The sequence below is a fragment of the Paralichthys olivaceus genome, chromosome 5 (assembly GCF_024713975.1).
Source record: "Paralichthys olivaceus isolate ysfri-2021 chromosome 5, ASM2471397v2, whole genome shotgun sequence".
Lineage (NCBI taxonomy): Eukaryota > Metazoa > Chordata > Actinopteri > Pleuronectiformes > Paralichthyidae > Paralichthys > Paralichthys olivaceus.
The window spans coordinates 20426586-20448416 of record NC_091097.1 but is presented as its reverse complement, the minus strand read 5'-3'; the positions used below and the strand labels follow the sequence as shown (position 1 = coordinate 20448416).

The 21831-nt window shown below is 47.7% G+C and overlaps 1 protein-coding gene across 6 annotated transcripts in view; it reads right to left on the bottom strand.

The window, feature by feature from the left end:
* Positions 1 to 7525: 7525 nt before the first annotated feature.
* The window catches only part of plppr2a (phospholipid phosphatase related 2a), a 31069-nt gene continuing 16763 nt past the window's right edge, over positions 7526 to 21831 (bottom strand). For 4 of the 6 annotated variants that reach the window (XM_069525190.1, XM_069525193.1, XM_069525195.1 and 1 more), the window contains 5 exons: positions 13496 to 13616; positions 12677 to 12927; positions 12041 to 12217; positions 11814 to 11941; positions 7526 to 10369 (listed from right to left, as the gene is read on the bottom strand). In XM_069525190.1, the coding sequence (XP_069381291.1) occupies positions 10261 to 10369; positions 11814 to 11941; positions 12041 to 12217; positions 12677 to 12927; positions 13496 to 13616 (786 nt within the window). In that variant the 3' untranslated portion in view covers positions 7526 to 10260. Of the gene's footprint in view, positions 10370 to 10418; positions 10622 to 11797; positions 11942 to 12040; positions 12218 to 12676; positions 12928 to 13495; positions 13617 to 21831 lie in introns of those variants that run through there. The other 2 variants (XM_069525192.1, XM_069525191.1) reach the window with 2 other exon arrangements.

Genomic DNA, 21831 nt, shown 5'->3' with positions numbered 1-21831 from the left:
TCCAATCTGTGAGTATTGCTCATCGTACAGCCACAGGCACAAGGCTCTGGCACGAGGAGACCCACTGCTGGTGGGAGGGCTTTCACTCAGTCGTAAATTCAGATGGTGAAACGCTGGATTCTGGTTGTTTTTTGGAACAAAAAAAATAATATTATGAATGAAAGTCTTCTTCGCTCACCAGCAGGTTACACTTCTGACATACTGAGCTTCATTTTTGCTGGGTTACGATCCAGGTCCACGAGGCTGGTAAATATTTTCAATGCAAACAGCGACAGTCGGTGTCCGGTCTGCTCAGACGAAACAGTATCAACACACACGAACGATGATTCAGAACACCTACCCTAAAAATACACAAAAACAATTTCCACATAACTGTTTCTGAATCGTCCACCTCGTCCCGAGAGGCATCTCGAGGGGAAACGTGGCGAGTACAGACATGTAATGAATTCATTTCCTGGTCGACACATATTTGAATGTAATTTCAAATGAGCTAAGGTTCACTTATAGCTTTGAAAATGGATGAATTATCTGCTGTAATAAATCGAGCATCAACCCCCCCCCCCTTCAAACTAGTTAGAGAGTCCCCACAAACACTGCATGACAGCGCATCTGGAAATATACGAGTCCAATAAGGAAGTGAGAGTTTCTGTTTCACTGGGGAAATAAACCCTCTGGTCCAGTAAGAGCAAATAATAATTTTTATGTTACAGAAACAGTTTATTCTGTTCTGAATAACCGAGTCTCTCTCTTTACTCCACAAGTTAGAATAAACATTGGAGATACGTTCATCTGACAATTACTTACACGAAGATAATGGAGAAATAAAACTCTGTAGACTACAGTGGAACAAAATTAGTAAATGGTAAAATGTTTAAAATTGTTTGAACTGTGATAATTGGAATATATAAAATATTACATGTATAAATAGGAAGCATATATGTAGTGTATCATACAGACTGCAGACTCTTACATTAATGTCAATGGAATATTAAGGATGAACTGTTGGATGGATGGATGACTGGATACAAGGATGAATGGTTGGATGGATGGATGGACAGATGGATAGATACATGACTGCATGGATGGATGGATGGATGGATGAATGGACAGAGTAGAAAAGAGTGGAGAGTGACTGAGAGAGGAGAGTGGAATACAAATCAATAAAGGTAAACAATGAAGTGTGCCTCTCTCCCATCGGTGCTTCCTCTCGCGGTCGACTTGTCCAAACACAAACAGCGACTGTAGCACCACACCTGAGAATCACACACACAAACATGTAAACAGTCACAGTGTCGCCTCTGCACACACGCGGCAGCAGCGACTCAGTCAGAGGAGCACTCATGGTGGTGGTGGCTGTTGTTGCTGTCATGTAGCGTCGAAGTCGTGGACCACACTTGGCTGCATTATCGTCCAATTAGAATGCAGGGACGAGCCGGGGAGGACGGTAAAGTGGGGAGTGGAGCGGTGGACAGACGGAGGAAGAGACAGGGGTTGAGACAAGCCAGGCAAACAAAAACTAAATCCAATTGCATGGGCAGGTTCCAGGAAGCGGATGGAGAGAGATACAGGAGGAAGAGGAGGTGGGTGAGGGAGGGAGGGAGGGAGGGAGTCTTTTCTTTCCATTTCTCCGTCTTCTTCTTCTTCGTCCTCGTCTTCTTCAGGGGCTGTATGTCTACAAGCCTACACGATGCAGCTGCAGCCCACTGACTGACTGTCAGTGTGATGGAGCTGCTGCACTACACCGAGGCATCTGAGGGGAAACCAAGAGGACACGGATCCATAAAAGAAACAAGCCAGTGTGTATTTTATCATTCTGCCCTCTTCATAAAAAAATCCTCCTGCTGCCGTGCAGGAGGATGTTCATTAAAGTAATTACCGGCAGGATGACGGCGGCGGAGCGGGCCGCTCTGTGAGGCGACTGCAGCGAGGGTCTTTATATTCACAATGTTAATGTGATGCTGACGCTCTGCAACATATCGATCAAAACTGGGTGAAGGAGGTTTAACTGATGACCGAGGCTGAGAGGGAGAGTTATATATTCTCCTCTATACAATCCATCTGTACTTCTCTCTATCTATCTATCTGTTTATCCATCTATCCATCCATCTATCTATCTATCTATCTATCTGTTTATCCATCTATCTATCTATGTATCTATATATCTATCTATCCATCTGTTTATCCATCTATCTATCTATCTATCTATCTATCTATCTATCTATCTATCTGTACTTCTCTCTATCTATCTATCTATCTATCCATCTGTTTATCTATCTATTTATCTATCTGTACTTCTATCTATCTATCCATCTATCAATCTATCCATCCATCTATACATCTATCTATCTATCTATCTGTTCATCTATCTATCTATCTTTGTATTTGTCTTTATCTTTCCATCCCTGAGTCTTTCTTCTGTCTTCCTCTTTGTTCCACTTCTGTTATTAATCTCTCTCTCCGCCACTCACCCCATCAACCTCATCCTCTCTTCATCTACCTCTCTCTCTCTCTCTCTCTCTCTCTCCAGACACTGACACCAAATGCCACGACAGACGCCCCGCTGATCGATACCATGACATCATCAGACGTGGACATCATCAGTGGGCTGTGGGCGAGGTGCTGACCTGAAACACACACACACACACACACACACTCACACACACACACACACACACACACACACACACACACACACACACACACACACACTCACGCTCACGCTCTCACTATTCCACACATACATTAGGTCCACAGGGACCGAGCTGAGCTTCTTCACATCCCGTCCTAACCTGTGTAACCCCGTCCTTCCTGCCAGGAAATCTGACTGATGACAGGCCCAGGACCTCACTCACACTAACACACACACACTCAAACACACACACACGCAAACACACAAAACTAATAGACAATGAGAACATTCCCCTTGAGCGAGCTGCTGAGAGGAGGCCTGGCTGATGTGTGTGAGTACAGACAGAACAGCACAACACTGTGAGACCGTTAAACTGCAGCTGTCATGTTTGCACGACTTCACCCAACTCAGAATAAAATAAAGAATCAAACATTCGTCCTAACTGTGCGAACAGCGACGTTAAACGTATCCTCCGTCATGGCTCGGAATGGCGACGCGTGCCAAAAGGTGACTCGAGACGTTTTCTCAACTCTGAAGAACGTTTTGCAGACTTGGGTCCAGACTTTCAGAGATGAACGACACAGCAGGAAGTTCTTTTGTCAGACGTGTTCACAAACACACAGAAACGTCCGGAGCGTTCAGGTTCAGGTGGAGCAGCAGAGGCAGAATGTAGCCTAATAATTCTGCAGCAAAGATCACGTGTTTATGTTGGTACAGCGCAATGATGTCAACCTTTATGTGACATCAGGTTTTCATCCTGAGATATATATTTTTTTCTGTTTCTGCATCTGTCATGTTCCACTCGCTGGTGGTGAATCTTTTAGAGAATCTCCAGCTGTTCCCACATCAGCGTCTTCAGTGGACGGAGGAAGTCCACTGAAGGTCCGGAGCCCCTCACTCGGACGTTTGCGTTCTCCGGAGTTTGGAGCCTGTCTGAAAGCAGCTTGAGAGCCAGAGCGCGGTGACAGAGATCAGACATCGGCCGAGACAGTGTCACAGGATCTCGGGAGGGACCAGAGCTGAATTCCAAAGACCAGAGATGGACACCACCTGGAAAACGCAAATAGAAACAACATGGCGGCAAAGAGACGGGTCTGACGTGGGGACAAGTAGCCGAGGACCAGCCCATATGGAGGCAGATCGTCGACTTTACACCTGACCCTCTGCTCCCTCTGCTCCCTCTGCTCCCTGTGCATCTGCTCCATGTTCAGCAGAGGGGGGGGGGCGGAGCATGCAGGCCGAGTAATGGCTGCAGAGACGGACTAATAACATTAAAGCTGCCACGAGGGTGGGGAGCGGGTCAGGGAGGGTGAGGTTGTGGGTGGTGGCTGTATGTATGACGGGTGAGGGGTTGGTGGGAGATCGGGGGGAGGGGGGAGGGGGGGTGCGAAGGAGGGGGGAGGTAGGGGGGGGGGAGAAGTGGGAGGGGCAGGTGCATCACTAATGGCTTTTTAAAAAGGTTACAGCATGTCGCTCCCTCTTCATAATGGGGCCCTGGCTGTGCTGGAAATGCAATTTCCGGGAAAGATAATGCAAGGAGTGAAGGGCTGCGTGGAGGGGGGAGAGAAAGGGGGGAGGACGGGCGTGCAGTGTGTACCTTGTGCTTCTGTTCAAGAGAGAGAGAGAGAGTGAAAACGAAGAATCGGATGAGGGAAGAGAGAGTACAGGCGTGAAAAACCATGGGTGGCGATGATGTGTATGTGTGTGTATGTGTGTGTATATGTGTGTGTGTGTGTGTGTTTTAGGTGGGGGGGGGGGTTCACAGACTTTCTTGGATGCTCAGATAAAGCAGAGGAGACAGAGAGGTGGAGGGAGAGGCAGCATCTATAAGCTGGAGGATATACAGGGGGCTATCTGACAGCCTCTGTGTGTGTGTGTGTGTGTGTGTGTGTGTGAGTGTGTGAGTGCATCAATAGTTAATGAAGACATTATCTGAGGACACTGCCTCCGTGTATCTAAACAAACATTATCCTTCAACCCTTCAACATCCTGCACGGTTGGTTAAAGTCAAGTATACTAATTAACCCCGCTCCACCACTGGATATGAGACTCAGCCCTGCCTGATTGAATCTTCCTGCTTTTCAATGGGTATCTGTAATTGCTAGTCATGTTGGAGGGGGGGGGGGGCACAATTTAAGTGTATACATTATGTTCCTGTCAGAGCTGCACACTTTGCTCCGTGCCATAGTAATACTTTCAATTTATTTCACACCCTTTGCACATAACACAAAATCAATAACTCGCGCTTATGTGTAATTTCATTGTGTCAGCCTGTGGTTCTGCCTGAACAATTATAATTTAACTAAATTAATATTGAGCTGACATCTGGTGTCCGTGCACGTGACTTTCTGTGAGGAGAGCGTGTTGTGTGTGTGTGTGTGTGTGTGTGTGTGTGTGTGTGTGTCTGCAGAGCTCAGACGAGTGGAAACACAAGAAGTTGCCGCACACCTTTAATTCTATACAAATTCAATACCAGCCACACGTCCTCCTCCTCTTCTCCTCCTCCTCACAACTCATCCATCTTGTCTCTCCTCCACTTAACCATGATGATGACATGTGCCCCCCCCCCCCATCATGGAGCACCTCAGCTGACTGCTCCGAACTGTCACAGGAAACCGATTCCCCCTAAACCCACAGCAGCTGCTTTCAGAAACAGGTTCCGTCGCTCGTGCAGCAGACGACACGAGGAGGGGATGGAATTTGAGATCGGGGTGGGAATGCCCCATTGTCTGGTTTGTTATGGATTTTTTATCTGTGGAGCCTCTTCTCCTCCTCGGCTGCCACCTGCTCGCTGTAAAAAAAAAGAATTTAATAAAACATGTGTTTTACTAATAGTTTGGGTTTAACCTTTATAATCGTGTGCGCAACAAAAACACAACTGTGAGAACAACAAGGTTTCCATTCCAACACTGAACATACGCAATAAACAGTTACAGGGTCATTTTAACACCTTCGCCAAGGAGTTTACGTTTTCATCTGTTTGTTTGTTTGTTGGTGATTGGATGGACTCGGAGGAAGGACGTGATAGTTGTGGTGTGGATCTGGATTCTACTTTTAACTTTCTTCAACGTTGCGTTCTTTGACGTTTCCCCAGATCTCCCAGTATTTAGAAGAGTGTACTTTGGAGTTGAAAATGCTTCTCTGTCTCTGGATGAATCGTAATCTGAGGTAACGTCGGTAAAAACTTCTCTAACTTATTCAATGAATTCTGTGCAGTTCCTTTGCTTCGGGTTTAGTTGATGATAGAGACTAAAAAACAGATGATAAACAGAGAATCACACTTACTACAGCTTCAAACACGTCGCTCTAACGAAACCCAAGAAAATTCTGACTTTCACACTAGATGTTTGAATTTGGACAAAGCCAGAACAAAAAAGAAATCTAAAATTCTTCATGTTCTCCGATTTCTCGTCTCTGTGGCGTCTCCTCCTTGTCTCCATCCCGACCACTTAGCTCCGTGCTCTTATTCAACACATTTGGTCAAACGGATCATGTCCGCTTTCAAAAAACGAAAGAGAAACGACCTCGAATCACCACATAAGTCTTGTCATCGGCACACGGAGAACTGTGGAATTAAAATGCCCAGCAGACTAACGTGGGGAGTTGTGCTGCCCACACTAATGAGGCCTGTGTGGAGACAGAAAGACGCCGCAGGCGGGATTTCACCGAGGAAACAGCGTCATCCTTTGAACCTCTTTGACTGGGATGTTTGGTCCTTTAAATTCAGTCGGGCTGAGGTTTTTTTTTTTTAAGGAATTGCAGGTGCATCTCTCGAACGTCTGGAGAAATGCGCCGCTGCAATTAGCGTCAGCCGCACCGTAAGACGTCTTTGATCAGAGTTTCAGTGTAATCATGGATTGTGTTCTGTGGGTTTCATGGCTGCAGATTCCTAAAATAAGTTGAAAGGGCTCCTGCAGAGTAAAGTGTGTGTTCAGAGACAGACGAGTCAAAGTAAATCTCTCCATTAAGAAACCGTCGTCGCGTCTCAGGTGCAGATCTTCTCGTGAGCAGCTGTTTAATTGTCGAGGCCGCAGCTCGAGGAATCTCTGGATTGAGACGCCTGAGAGGATGAACGCCGTGTTTGCATCGGTCCTCGTCAAACGTGCACGTCTGTGATGTGCGTTGCCATCTTGTGGATTCAACCTGCAAATGCATAATCTCTTGAGAGTCACAGGAGTTGCAGAGAAACAACTTGGTGACCACAGAGACTGAGTGTTGGTTTCGTCTTCAGCTCGCGTGGTTCAGACACGAGTGATCTGTGTTACTCATAGTTTCTCATCATCCATATGAAGCGGTTTAATTATTCAGATTATACAAAAACACAGATTTTTCACAAGTTCTCCGCTTGTGTTCAGACACGACTGAGCTCAGGACTGCAGCAGATCGGTAGTGGGAGCTGGGTAAGGACACAGTGAACCACAGGGTGGCAGCACTGAGTCACAGCACACACAGGCCTTCTCAACCGGACGAAGGTGAATTTTAAAATTGTAGCCTCACTTTCTTTTTTGCAGCTTGATCCATTCAAATGGAATTAAAGGAAATCTTTATTTTATGTTTTATCTGTCCTCCAACTTCACATCCTGCAGGTGCAACATTAAATCTGTGGAATAACCCTTTAACTCAAACACTGGATGAGATAATCAGTCTCCTTGATGCCCGTCTTTGTTTGTGGTGGAATCTGATTCATAAATGGAAGAAAAAGAGTTTAGATTAAATAATATATACATTTACAGCGAGAAGCAGTTCCTCCTTCATCCTCCTCTTCCTCTTCATGATGAAATAAAACTCACGCTCAGACGATCCGTGAATTAAAAAACATTCACACACAAACAAACCCGGCCGACCAGCGCTCGCACATCAAATCACAAAATCACCGTCACTGACACGGACAGAATCTCTTATTGCAATATCCATTTTATTGTTCTCGTCACACTTATCTTTACAAAACAGAGAGGTTTTCTGCAGCGGGATCAAAGAAACCGTTTTCTCTCTCAGATCTGAAGGAGCTCGGTGATTTTCACGACGGTTTGTTCTCTGATTTAAAACACACGTTACTAAAGACTTTACAGGAGAGAGACGCTGTGGAGTCGACACTTGAACCAGAGATCGTGTTCTCACCTGAGGAGAATCGTCTGGGAGCTGTTGTGCTCCTTGTTTTTTTTTTTTTTTATCTTTGTACCAAAGCAGAGAAGAGTTAGAGATTCTGAGCAAATGAGAAGCTTGAATCGTTCCCACGTTAGATGACGGAGCGTGACACAGCGACACATTCTCATGACGACTGCTGCCGCAGGTTCACGGCCTCGAAGGAACTGTGTTGAAAAATTTGTTTCCTGGTTGTTTAGATTTCTACACAGCAACAAAAATCCCAAAGGACGACACTGTGTGGTCTCGTGTGCACATTTTCTTTTGAATTCAATATCAGAATTTCCTCTTTTCTGGTTGTGAAATCTACAGACACGCTCGTTTGCTCACGGAGTGAAGTGTAAACACGTTAATTTAAATTTAAAGGGAAATTTAAGAAGATTTAAGTCCACCGAGAAAAAACAAAGAGAAATCCACGACACAAAACAAAGTGAGATAAACTGCATGCTGCTCTTGATCGCCCCCTTGTGACTGGCTGCAGTATAGGTCATAGACCCCACCTCCTCCATGTTAGTGCATGTGCATGTCAGTGACTCCAAATGTGCAAGATGTCAGCAAATAAACAAACTGCTTCACCTTCCATGTTCCATGTGTTCGTAAATGTAGATTTGACAGCAAAAAAAAAAAAAAAAAAAAAAAAGAGGGAAAACTGTATTTACGTCTGTTACTTGTGTTCCGCACACACGTTCATAAAACAACGGCTCGGTGGGGACGCATCAATACAAAGTCGTGTGGGCGTCTTGTCACGGATCCAGTGTTGGTTCAGAGTGGTTCAGCACCTTCATACACACTGTTCTCTGTCAGCGTCACCAATACAAGACTCCATCCGTGAGTGTTGGTGACGCTTGTGTAAAAAAAACACACTCTCAATACAAAAAGATCTATGTACAGTATCATACAAACCATTGTTAGAAAGTGGAGGTGAAGGGGGGGGGTACAGTAACAACAAGGTGGGGGGGGGGGGGCATACACGTGTGTGCTTTTGAATATGTTTAACTACACGTGTGCTCTTTATTCTCGAGTGTGTTCGTCTGTGCTTGTGTGTGTGTGTGTTTGTTTGTGTGTGTGTGTGTGTGTGTGTCATCCAGCAGAGGGAGGGAGGGAGAGAGAGAGAGAGAGAGAGAGAGAGAGAGAGAGAGAGAGAGGTCGATCTCGACAGAGTTTGTAAAGAAACATGTTTGGACACAAGACGGAAACAGGGGCGGGTGAGTAAAAACGTGGATCGGAGGGAGTGTGCAAATCAAAATCAGCAAAACTGTCAAACCACGCAGCGCTCACGTCTTCCACATACTGTATGTACATTTCAATAAATAAATCTATTTATAAAACATCACAATACCAAGAGAACTGGAGCAATTCTCGTCAGTGAGAGACAAAGTTCAGGGGCGAGCGACGCCGTTCCAAAGTGAAAGAAAACGAAAGATTGTCGGCATCACAGAAAGTCGAGTTTTGGCACGAAGGCCGCTCAACGACGAAGAAAAGATCTGCTCCTGAACGTGATGCACTTTATTTGGATCGCTGTCGTCTGCCCCCCCTGCAGACGAGAGAGAGAGAGAGAGAGAGAGAGAGAGAGAGAGAGAGCTCGGCTTTGTCTTATCAAATGTGTTTGTGGTTCACGTCAGGTTTCGGAGCAGCTGAGACACAACATGAGGAGGAATCAGCCGAGTGAAGATGATGGCTCCACTTTCATCCGGTTTGCTTTTGTCTGCTGCTTCTGCTGAGAGACACCAAATGAATCTTTTGATCTGAGTAAACCTCATGCGGAGTCGACTCGGGCACCGCTACTGCAGAGTGTGTGTGTGTGTGTGTGTGTGTGTGTGTGTGTGAATGGGACGAGATAAGGAGAGGGGGTGAGAGAGTGTGTGTGTGTTTGTATGGCTTACTAAAAGGATGTTTTCACGGGTGAATTTCAGCAGCACACGAATCCTTCAGGGGGGTTTCTTTGGTCCAACAAGGCAACCTCCTGACAGAGCACATCAAAGCTGCGTCCTGGGAGTCGGACACGGGGGGGGGGGGGGGGGGGGGCAGCGCCATGTTTAGCTTTCAGCGTGAGCCTCCTTCAAACGGGTGAAAACTCATTCACACCGTCGTGGAAAAACAAATTCAGTGGACATTCTCAGGGGTCACAGTGTGACAGCACTGAGGATGGAAGTGAGCTTCACATGATCGAGTTCGTACAAAAAAAAAAAAATAAATAAAAATGTCTTTAATTGGAAAATTCAAAATGAAAAGAAACGACCAGACTCTGGACTGAATGTTCGTGTTTCTTCCTTCACTGGGCGTCCAGCAAGGAGAGAGTCTTTGAAGAGTTTGCCTATCGGTTCCCCGGGGGTTGAGAGGGCAACAGGGTGGGGGGAGGGGGGTTTCAGGAGAGGTCTAGACCTGCGTGGAATAGGAGCGGTGCAGCGTGGCGTACCGCCCGGCCTGGTGGGCGGCACAGTGCGGCGAGTGCGGCGACTGCGGCGACTGCTGCTGCTGCTCCGACTGGTCTAGACTTCGCTGGAAATGGAGCGAGACGGTATGAGGACATCGGGAGTGGCGGGGAACCGATAGGGCTGATGGTCATGTGATCTCGGAGAACGGAGATCCCCGCGGAGTCTGCAGGGGAAAGAGAGGTGTGAGAAAGAGAGAGAGAGAGAGAGAGAGGACGGGGCAGAGAGAGGGCGAGGGGAAAAGAGAAAAGTGAAGAAAAGAATAATCAAGAGCAATGCACGGGATGAGGGAGAGGAGGGGAGGGGAGGGGGGAGACAGAAATAAGGCAACAGATGATGGAGGTAGTGAGGAGGGAGTTGCTCAGAATGGTTGGACGTAGGTGTTGTAGAGTGTGGAGGAGGAGGAGAGTGCGGGATGCTGGAGGAGAGTGAGGAACAAGGGAGCAGATTGAGAGGAGAGAGGCAGGTGGGAGACAGAGGAAAACAGGCAGTCAGGTGAGGGTTAGTGACAGACCACAGAGGACGCAAGACATTTTCCTCATAGCTCATAACTACGCTACCGCTCCACCCGCGAGAAGACGTCTCTGCCAACGAGGGGGTCGTGAGAGACTGAGGTCACAAGATCCTTCCCCCCGTTATTTATTCTTTGAGGGTGGACGGGGAGGCTGGACGAACTGATCTAACCCCAACCTGCTGGTGTCTGTTTGTATGAGGACGGACTTGAACACAGGGAGAACATGCAAACTCCACCCACGCAGAAGATCTCAGCCTGCAGATCTTCTTCATCCGAGGTGATGAATGGGCGACAGCATCCATATAACAACACAGATACTGAATTTGCTTCAGCAAACTCGCTCAAATCATTAACCTTTAGTATCGTGGGGGGGGGGGGGGGGGGGTCGCAAGTCTCCGGGTTATTGTGGAGGTGTGGGGGGCTGAAAGGTTTGGGAGCCGTTAGAGCTTTGGGGAGAAAGTAGTTTCTCCTGCCAGCGCCCTCATAAAAACTCTGGATGACGCCTGAGTGTGCTCAAAGAAGTTCCTCCAGAGGATTCACCGCAGACAAGCAGCCACATCGAGCCGCGTTCCCGACTGAACATTAATACATCACTTCCTGCCTCCTCCCTTTGAACGCATCTGAGCCGAGGATCTCCTGTGGTGTTCAAACGTGAAACACACACTCTGGAGAAGTCTGGGCCCCGATTGTGCGGACGCACAAAAAAACAGCTTGAGAGAAGCCGAACAAGGAAAAGCGTAACACTCGGTTCAGGAGTGAGGAAGCGTCTCTTTCTAAAACAAGCAACACAACAACAACAACAACAACAACAACAACACACCTGAATTTGTTCGAGCAGCTCATTTCACACCAGCAGAACAAATGTCAGCTGCAGCCTGTGACGAGGCTCGTGTGTGCAGAAATGTAACGGGATCATTTCTGTGGTTTGTGTTGGGACCAGGGTGCAACATGCATGTTTGGGGTTTTGCAAAAGGAGGACGATGGATTCAGTTAAGACACATGGTGTGTGTGTGTGTGTGTGTATCTCTGCTCCTCTTCGGGTGAGCGCAGCCGGGCCTCACAGCCACCCCTGCCCCTTACCTGAGGACCACTTAACTTTTCAAGTGGACTCTCCACACAGGGAAGCGTCACCATGGGCATGCCCAGCACGGACTCAGGGCGCTGGGGTCGTGGAGGAGGGAGGCCGGGCTGCAGCTGCTGGAAGTTGTTGATCACACAAGTCACCTGGAGTTGAGAGAAAAGACAAATATGCAGAAGACGTCAGATACGTACGACACGCGACGACACAGCCGCAGGACTTCAGAGAGCCGGGTCCCTTCTCACCAGAAACACAGCGATGGATCCTCCGGTGAAGAACCCGGCCAGGACGTCGGCCCAGTGGTTGCGGTACTCGGCCACCCGGACCACGCCCACGAGCATGGCCAGACAGAGCAGGGTGAGGCTGATGGTGGGCTTGGTCAGCCGCGTGCCTTTGGTCTTGAACACCAGCGTCACGTACATCTGCAGAGAGGAGGGCGGGGAACAACAAACAGAACACGCACACGACACAAACAAACAGTCATGAAGTGCAGGAATCAGGATTTCTTCTTTTTACTGGCTGGTTTCAAATCTGCCTGTTAAACAACTGATATCTTGTTCAGCTCCTCCAGTTTTTCTGTGAATTAATCAAAAAAATAAATTATAATTTAAGGGAGTAAGAGGCGCTGCAGGGAGGATTTTATTACTAGTTTCCAGTTTTGTTGCTAAGCCGAACTTCATATTATTCCAACCGGCCTGAGAGAAGAATTAATGTTCTTATTTTCCAGTGAGAAATCAAAACTCCTCCTTTAACTTGGTGGTTTTCACAGCGAGAAAAAAAAACCCCTCAGAAACTACGTTTCGAAGAACAAAGTGAAGCGACACGAGGAGAAGTGAGCAGGCTCCGTTGGTGGTTCTACAGAAGTACACAGAACGACCTACCACTGTGTACACCGCAGAGAAGACGCTGAGCGCCGCGTCCTTCGAAGGGAAGGATTTACGTGCGGACATGACGACCAGCGGGTTTCCTGTGCAGGCGCGGCGCTCTGTGATGTACTGCATGGTGGACTGGCAGCCCAGCGCCGTGTAGTTGGGCCGGCAGGCGGACAGGAAGTGAGGCGTCTGGTTTCCCGTCACGACCTGGCCGGCATTGGCGAAGATGGTGGTGGTGAACAGGCCGAAGGCATAGACACCTGCATCGAGGGAGGTTAGAAAACATTGTGTTCATCCTACCTGGTTTATCTGCACTGAAGATTTTACAGTCGATGTTTTTCATCAAATGAAACTGAATTTATTTTATCACGTGTGTGGTTTATATATAAGTTTCTCATATGTTGCATGTCGGCTATTTCCGGATCTGTTACCCAAGTTCCCAAGAAACACACATTATGTTTAGAACACAGTGATATCAAAAGCTCGACGGGATTAAACAAGTTGTAACGGAAGCTTTTATCTCATCTCGATTCAGCTTATGCAGATTTGCAGGCTGCTAAAAATTCATAAGCGTCTTCCTGTCATGATCCCAAATATCTAAAATCACAGATTGCACCGAAGTTCGTTATCCAATTAACAGCTGCGCGCTCCAGCTCCAGCTGTGAAGCTCAGAAATGCAGCAGGTCAACGTTCTTACACGTCATCCTCATCTTTCATCTTGTTCTGATCTTTCTCATTATCACACACACACACACTGATACACACTGACACACACACAGACACACACACAGAGCAGAGAGGCTGTGCGATACGAAGCATCGCGCTCACCGAGGAAGCGTATTATGCGTCTCAGGAGGGGGTTGAAGTAGCAGCAGTCTGCGGTGACGATGGTCTTCTCCTGGGTTCCCTCTGCCTTGGTGAAGAAGGCACACAGCTCGCCAACGAGAATCTGTGCACGTGAAGCAAACACAGAAACATCAAGTTCTACATCATGTGACATTCATTCTGCTGGATGGTTCACGAAAAAGGCAGGAAGTGAATATTTCACGCGAGAACGAAAATGTCCGTTGCTGCGGGAACTTTTTCCAGAACTTTTTTCTGTCCAGCAAAAAAATCCAGAAAATGTTTGAACGAGCTCATGTGAGAACACGGCAGGACAACGTCTCGACCAAATCGTGTTGATCGCCTCCTAGTGGCTGGCTGCAGTATGGCTCATAATCCTCCGTGTTAGTGATGGGACAGGGACAAAACTAAAAAGTCAAATTAAAGGTCAAATAAATCTTTCCGTTATGTTCTGGTTTTATTTAGTTTGACGTGCCGCTCACACGTGCTTCAGTGGAAAGTCGTCATTTCTGGATGGTGACAGGAAGTGAAGATGTGTCGTCCATCTTTATTTACAGTCAACAATGTTAAATAATTACGTGATAAGAATCCGCAGCGTGTGAAGTGATATCAGAGCTCACAGTGTAAATGAATCCTCCCTGTCTGAAAGTGTCTGGGGTTTAAAAATAGCAACTGGGTGTTCACAGTTTTATCAGGTGTTCGGTTCACACCCGCTGACACTGAACAGCGGCGCCTCTCCAGGCCGACGATCCCGTAACGAACTGCGACACTGACACTTATGTGTAAGTGAGAACGCAGCGCAGACTGGAACTCTCCCCGACAGAGATACGTTTAATCCTAAATCATCCTGACGATTCTCTGCTGTGACAGAAGTGGGACCCACTTCAAACGCTGACTGTGCTCCACTAACCCCCCCGACCTCCGTCTTCCCCTCTCCGTGTTAAATCCTCCCGTCTGTCCCCCACAGTGACGACATCTGCCTCGCAGCTGACTGAGCAGGAAGCAGAGGGGACGGAGATAACGACGCGGAGATGAAACATCGTCAACGTCGCGCTTCAGCCTCGTGCTCTCAGGCTCTTCCAACAGGTCCCGCCAAGTCAAAATGAGTCGGTAGCACGCAGAGGCCCCCGTCGGTGCAGCCGCGCTGTGAAGTGCATGCCCAGCCGAGCGCTTTCTTCCATTAGTGAAACACGACCCTGGTGGGTGTTCCGTGGCAAACCCTCAAAACACGAGCATGAATCAAAGCTGAGGGGCTTTAATCAGGGGTTTCACACACGAGACGTCAGGGGCTCGGTGGCACTGTGGACCACCATTTACGGGGCAATTAAAAAAACACACAGTGGTGGTTTCTATGGGGACCGCTGGTCTGCGGAGGGTTTGAGCATGTGGCTACTACTACATGTAGGATAATGGTGGTGTGGTGTCATTCATGGACAAGTGCTCTTCAACACTCTGCAGGCAGCCGTGGGTGGTCGGCCTTTTTTTTTTTTTTGGGGAAAAATCTACAACTGTCCCGTGAATCCTTTTAGCAGAATACTGAAATTCAGTTTTCACATCTAACCAACAACATGGATCTGAAGCAGGAGAAGTGTCGGTAGAAGAGCTTCCTCCTCTACCCGGTCCGATAATAACTTTATTATTCGATTCATGGAAGGACGTGATGTTCTTGGATCGAGAAACAGAATGAACGGACAGCACCCAGCTGGACTGTTAACAAACACCAGGAGCTTCGTCAGATTAAATTATAAAGAAAAAACGTTCATCTTGGTTCCAGCTGTTGCAGCAGTTCTTCAAACTGTGTGAAGAACATCGTGAGACAGAGATGAAAGATCTCAGAGACGCAGATTCTACGTCTGCGTTTGAGAAAAGCAACATATTGTTCCTTGTGAGCCACAAACAGCTTCCACCCGTCTTCACATTCAGATCAGAGTCACTTTTTTATTTTTGAAACGACCACTTAACTCTTCTGAGACACAAAGAAATGAAACAGGAATAAAACACATTCACTTACAATGAAGCAAGAGACCAGATGAGTTAGTCGCTGATCATTTATTTAGCTGTGACATCTTGTAAAATCCTCATTCGCGTCACAAAATAAACACGTTTCACTTTTTACACAACGCTCCGACCCTCTGATTGGAGCAGGTTGCTGGGAACGAAGATCTCCAGATGCCTCCCGACAAAAACTACACAAACTTACAGGCACGTCGTCCTCCTTCCTTCTGCCCTTGGAGATAAGCGCAGAGGAGTTTATAAAAGATTAAGTGAAGAAGTGGGTGCAGGAAAATTAAGAGTAAAGAACCGAGAGAGGAACGGTATAGGGAAGGAGAGGTTATAGGGTTTGGGTAATACTGAATCGATGAATTATTCATGTGGCGGACGGTGTGATTGTGAATAATGTGGCGCATTATTTGAACCAGCGTTTCTATATTATCTCTCTCCACTGCAGTGGGATGTGCTCCTGCCCCGGCTGCTCCCTCACACTTAAATATGACGAGGCTGTCGCCGCAGTTCAGGGACGAGCAGATTGTAATTCTTTGAAATTCAACATCTCGTCCAGTCTCCACGCAGAGAGCTGCCGCTGCACACAAGAGACACGTCACTCCGCGACACACAACGATGTCGGCAATTACGCAGCGTCAGAGCCGGGACGAGCTTCAAGACTCGGGGCGAAACCACAGTGAGTGCAGACAAGGACAAAGTATTACATGCATACTCACATGCATGATTCATGTGCAGAACAAGAGAGGAGGGGAGGAGTGAAACATTGGTAGAGACACGAGACGTGATTAGGCGTGCGTGCATGTTCCTGTTCCTGCACAGGGATGCTGGAGGATTCTGCTCCGTGTGTGTAAGTAATCAGATTTCAATTTGTGTCAGCGAGTATTAGTCAGACGCGAGCTTAGGCCCTTTTTCATGATGATGTGTCCATTAGAAGACGATAGGAAGTGAAACTGAAAGAGGAGGAGCAGAGCGACGAGGGGAGCAAGAGAAGAGGAACAACATCGAATAGTTTTCATAAATAAATATTAATTTATTCTTGTGTAAATAGTTGATTGGACAGGATGTGTCAGAAGTCAAATAAAGCTTTTAAAGCAGCTTCACCCGTGTTTCCTGACTGAGACCAGAGAAGATGCAGGAGACACGCGGTCATGTGATCGTCGTGTGATAACGATGTCAATAAAAGCAGTGGGGGGGGGGGGGGGGGGGGGGGGGGGGAGAGACACGTCAAGTATCTTAGAAGCAGCCTGAGTGACGGCACGGTGGAACAGCGGGTGAGACGCAGATTGCTTCCATTAGTTGGACCTCCTGCAAACAGACACTGACTGTGTTCGACTCACGTTACTGATCGAATCAGGTCTGATGGGAAACCTAACGAACTGTGTGACCCACTCGAGTGGAAATATTTGAACTTGAGTGAAAAAGCTTGCACGACACAGTGGACAGATCCATTGTTGCCGTGTGTCCGTGTGTCTCCTCCGTGTTAGTGGATAGGACGTGGACCGAGTCAGAAAGTCGTGGGAGTGGAGCTCCCGTTCACCTTTACAGGTTTTACAAAGAGGAGGAGCAGATGGTTCAATCTGGGCTTCTGTCTGAAATCACTTCCTGTCTTTCAACAGTCGAACTTTAAAAGACCAGAACGACAGTTTGATTGATTGATTGATTGATTGATTGATTAATTGATTGATTGATTATTCAGCAGAAACTCTTCGTGGTGAGATGTTCAGTCTTTCTCAGGCGTGTAAACTAATCAAATTACGCCACAGCTTCTCTCGTCTACGACTTCGGACCCATTTCTGTGAAGCACAGCTCTGCAGCTCTAAGCCCTAATGTGTCTGACAAGGCTGGGAAAGTCGTTCATGTGTAAAGTACAGCGAGATGCAGAGCTGTCACTAGCATCCCATCATCCACCATCATCCTCAGCGACCTCAATCTCCGCGGTGCAACGCGTATGTGCGATCTGGGATAATGGACGATACGAAGGACCCCGCACCTGTCTGAGTGCATCACCGTCGCTTTTACTCACACGTGGTTTTTTACTCGCCAGGTTTGTGGCGGTGAGGAACGGGTGCCAACGGGAGGCTGCGAGCCCAGGAGACCGATGCGCAACACACACAGAAGCTTGTGTTGCAGTCCACCGACATGACGAGTGATGAGAAAACAGAACACGACAACAGGCTCGTTCACGGGTGGACGGACGCACAACACTTCAATGCAAACACAAATGCATTTGCAAGGGGCGTAGGGTATTTCACACAGGGCTTACTCCATCCACGAAAAACGGAGGAATGAGCCAAAGCACACCCACACATGCATACACATGTACACGGAGAGATGCCCCAGAAGCAAAACCGTGTCGTCATCGCCATCATCCCTTGTTCTTCCACCTTTCCTTGTCTTTTTCTCCCACTGGAGGGAAAAGTAGGTTATTTATTCTTTTTCTTTTCTCTTCCATTTTTATCCAATTCCAATTTCATGCCCCCGTTTCCAAAAATCTGCTCCGTCACACTCTTCCTCACAAATCTGCATCGGTCGGACTGCGAGCTGTTTTCACGTCTCACTTTTGGATTCTCTCCTCCTCCTTCCATTCTTCACAGGGTCGAGGAGGAGGCGACCCTGAAGGCAACGCAGATTTCGGATTTGGTCGAATCCTGGGCCCCCGACAGTGGGGAGATAATTGATGATGAGTTTGGAGCAGAGTGTCTTTTACTGCATTAAGCACCGGAACTATTATTCAATGTTAAATGATTATAGTTGGGTTGGGTTTTATTGATCATGTGAGTTTTTGCACTTATTTATATTTGTATATTTTACCTGCGTCTGCTTTAAGAATCGGTCCAGGCCCCGTTTAGACACAGCTACCTTTTTAAAAGTCAGGTATCTGAATGAACCCAGACTTTACCCAACCCTGCCTGCTACTTAAATCTTTCATCAAACTTACGTAATATTATTCGTCGTCCATTTTTTTCTGCCGCTGCAGCATGAAAATCAAATTACCTTCACAAGCATGAATGGACCACAGGAAACGATGCAGCATGTAATTATCATTTTATCACATGATTTCAGCTTCACAGTCTCGTGGCCCAGAAATAATCTGACACACGAGCCGTCATGGAAAAACCACAACGTGCCACTTTTACACTTCTATTTTCGTACAGGGTAAAAGTACAAGACATCAAGTGTTAATTAGTGTCATCTATACATGGTGGTATATTCTAAATAAAGCTATAGCTGCTGGTTTCAGCTCCACATGGACGGAGTTGTGTCAGTCTTCTCATTTAGGAACAACCAAGCGAATCTTCCCAAATGACTGTGAGGGCGTTTGTCCTCGAGCACCGACTGATTCAAACAGGAACAACAGACGCAGCAAAGTGGTTGTAAACTACAGAAATCCTTTCTGACCCTGTAGCCTGTGCACGTACAGACGAGTATCACTGCATCGTCTGGACACTGAGGGAAACTAATCATCGCCACATTGACGCTAAAAGTACGTGCATCACGTCTGTGTGTTCAGATTTGACTCATGAATCTGAAAGAGTGAGAGTGAAGATCGGGCGCTGGCATGCGACAGACATCTCTGAGGTGCTGAGGGAGGAGGCCGCCAGCCACACAGGACCCCCGAGGTGCCTCTGCTCTCTGCCCGACTTAAAGAACGGATCGAAGCGAAGAAGAAGCAGACAACAACTGTCTAATCTCAATTCACAGGAACGTTAGACTCCTGCCAAACCCAGAGTTCGGCAACAGGAGAGAACGAACATCTGTATCTTTCTATCTCGCTCGGCTCAGCGCAGTGGAGTCGACGCAACAACCGCCCGGGGCCCGCCAGGAGAGCGGTACGCGGAGCGGGCGGCGAATCAGCGGAGACAGAGAGGAAGCGGTGAAAGGTGAAAGAGAAAAGTGACAGAAATGGAAAAATGAGAGCGTGTGATGATGCAAATACCAGAGTGGCGCGCTGCTGCAATCCTGTGCCGGGCTTTGACAGAGTGATTATCATGAGGAGCAGTTAGACGGGAGCTGGGACTGTGTTCCAGGCAGAGAGGGAACAGTGCAGACTGTGGTGAATTAGACTTTTGTATGGATATCAGCTACACTGATAGGAAGAGCAGATAGAGCCTCTTTAATGTGCAGCGAAGGAAACAGCACGTACGTCTTCCCTCCATGAATAGAATCACTGTCAGTCTCTCTTGAGGGGCTTCATTTCATCTTTGCTCTTCTTCTGGTGAGGGCTGCGAGTCGGATTTGTTCGTCTCTTTTTTCCTCATTCTCTCGGTTTCCTCGCAGAGTAAGAGCCAGAGGTGAGATAAGTCTTCACCCGGACACGTATCTTCCCCCGGCAGCCAGTGTCACAGCGACCGATGTCCCCCCCCCCCCCCTCTCACCACGGAGCCCACCCTGCCATCTGTCTCATTAACCTTCGTTAGCTGCACGCTGGCCGAGATAACGCGCGTGTCTGCGGAGATCTGCGGCCGAGAACCGAGAGAAGATACGACAGCGAAGAAGATTCAAAGGAAGCTCAGGACACACACACACACACACACACACACACAAGGGCAATGATCCATGTCGGTGCAACTGTGCGTGAATGTGAGCGTTTTCCTCTGAGGCTGGTGTGAGGTCCCGGTTCTTCTGGGTGTAGTTCAGTTTAATGTCAGTCCACTGACGTTACGGCTGAGGACGTGAGGACGAATGTTAGAGATGAGGAGGTCTACACCCACCAAACATGGTGACACAACCACAAAACTACATTTTTGTACATTTCTTCAAGGCTCCCGTCACGTGACCAGAGTAGAACACAACTCAGAGAATCGGTTACAAGTGTTGCTGACCCTGTTGTCTTTGCTAACAGCAGTTAAATTCTTTATTTCTCGTTTTACACGTGGAGGAGACCGGATGTCCTCCGAGCAATCCACACCTCACGCACACGCCCAGTGTGCACTGAGCGCTCGTGCGATGTGTGTTTTCAGGCCGGAGATTGTTTCAGTTGTTTCACCTGAGCAGGCGCCGGAAACGAAGCAGAGTTTTCTCCCTGTCAGCGGAGGAGCAGACGAGCCGAGAGGCCTCCGGTTCACACGTGACGTGATAATTGGGAGGCGAGGCAAACATCGGTGTGAGGAGAGGTCAGGAATAGCAAGTCGAGACTCTGAAAAGGTAGCGGAGGTGTTGATGAGAGAGGAGGCGAATCTCGTCGGAGAAAAATGGCAAAGTGAATCGGGCAAACGAAAGTGGAGGAAAGGAGGAACCTTCTTTTAGGAGACTTTACAGCTGTTGTAGAATTCTAATCTGCAGCAATACGATGCTGTTCCGGACGCGTTTAAAATTAAAAGAGGGTTCAATTCAATGGTTGCTTGGCAACAAAAACCCCCACGATTGATCCAGAACTCTTACCTGAAACCAAATGAAAGGTCACCGTTCTTTTTTCGGAATGACTTTTCTGCTGTGCAGCTGCTTCATCGCCGAAACACTCGGCTCTGATTTGCAGCTCGCTGGACAAAGAGAGATAGAGCTGCTCTCGGCAGACTGCTTCTATCACAGAGAGTTAGCGCTGCGATCCACCTCGCTGCTCGTCACACACACACGACACCTCTGTTAGCGCTGGTGAGGGAGACTCGCTGGTGGAAGTAATGTGACCTGACCCGGGATCAAAGTATCCCACGATCATTCATCCTGAGCCAGGGCAGCTTTAAGAGTCTGCTGGGTTTCGGACCAGTGGGTGTAGCTCGGCGCTCAAAGAGAGAAACTGCCTGAGTATATCAGCGATGGTAAAATACACGTGACTGGGCAGTAATACATTCCCCTCCTGCATCTCAAGAAAATATATTTTAATGGAAAAGATAAAACAAAAAATACTACCATCCCATATTACTAAACACTGAGAGACGACACGAGAGCGTCGGGGCAGCGGAGGAGCGTGAAGGAAGAACTTGGTGATAAAGTTCTACGACACTAAAAGCTGATTTCAGACGTGACGCATATCCTGGAGTTTGTCGTCCACACGAGGAACACAGCCGGAGAATGTCCGGCTCAGACGTGTTTGCACGAACTAGAACATTTGTGAATGTGTCTGGAACATCTGTTTGGGTTTTGCTGCAGATGCGCACGGCCTGGACCAAGAGCTGAGTCAGGTAAGGCCACGTTTTGGGCTGCATGCGTCCGTGCGCACCATCGCAGATGTTTTTTAGGGCGACTCATTCTGAACCCGCCCCCTTTGAAACCTTATCTGTATACGTTCAGTGATATGGGTCTGTTTAATTATGACACATAGTCAAGCCCCGTTATATAACTTCATCAAACACATGTGCAGAGTGTAAAGTGGCTGTGAG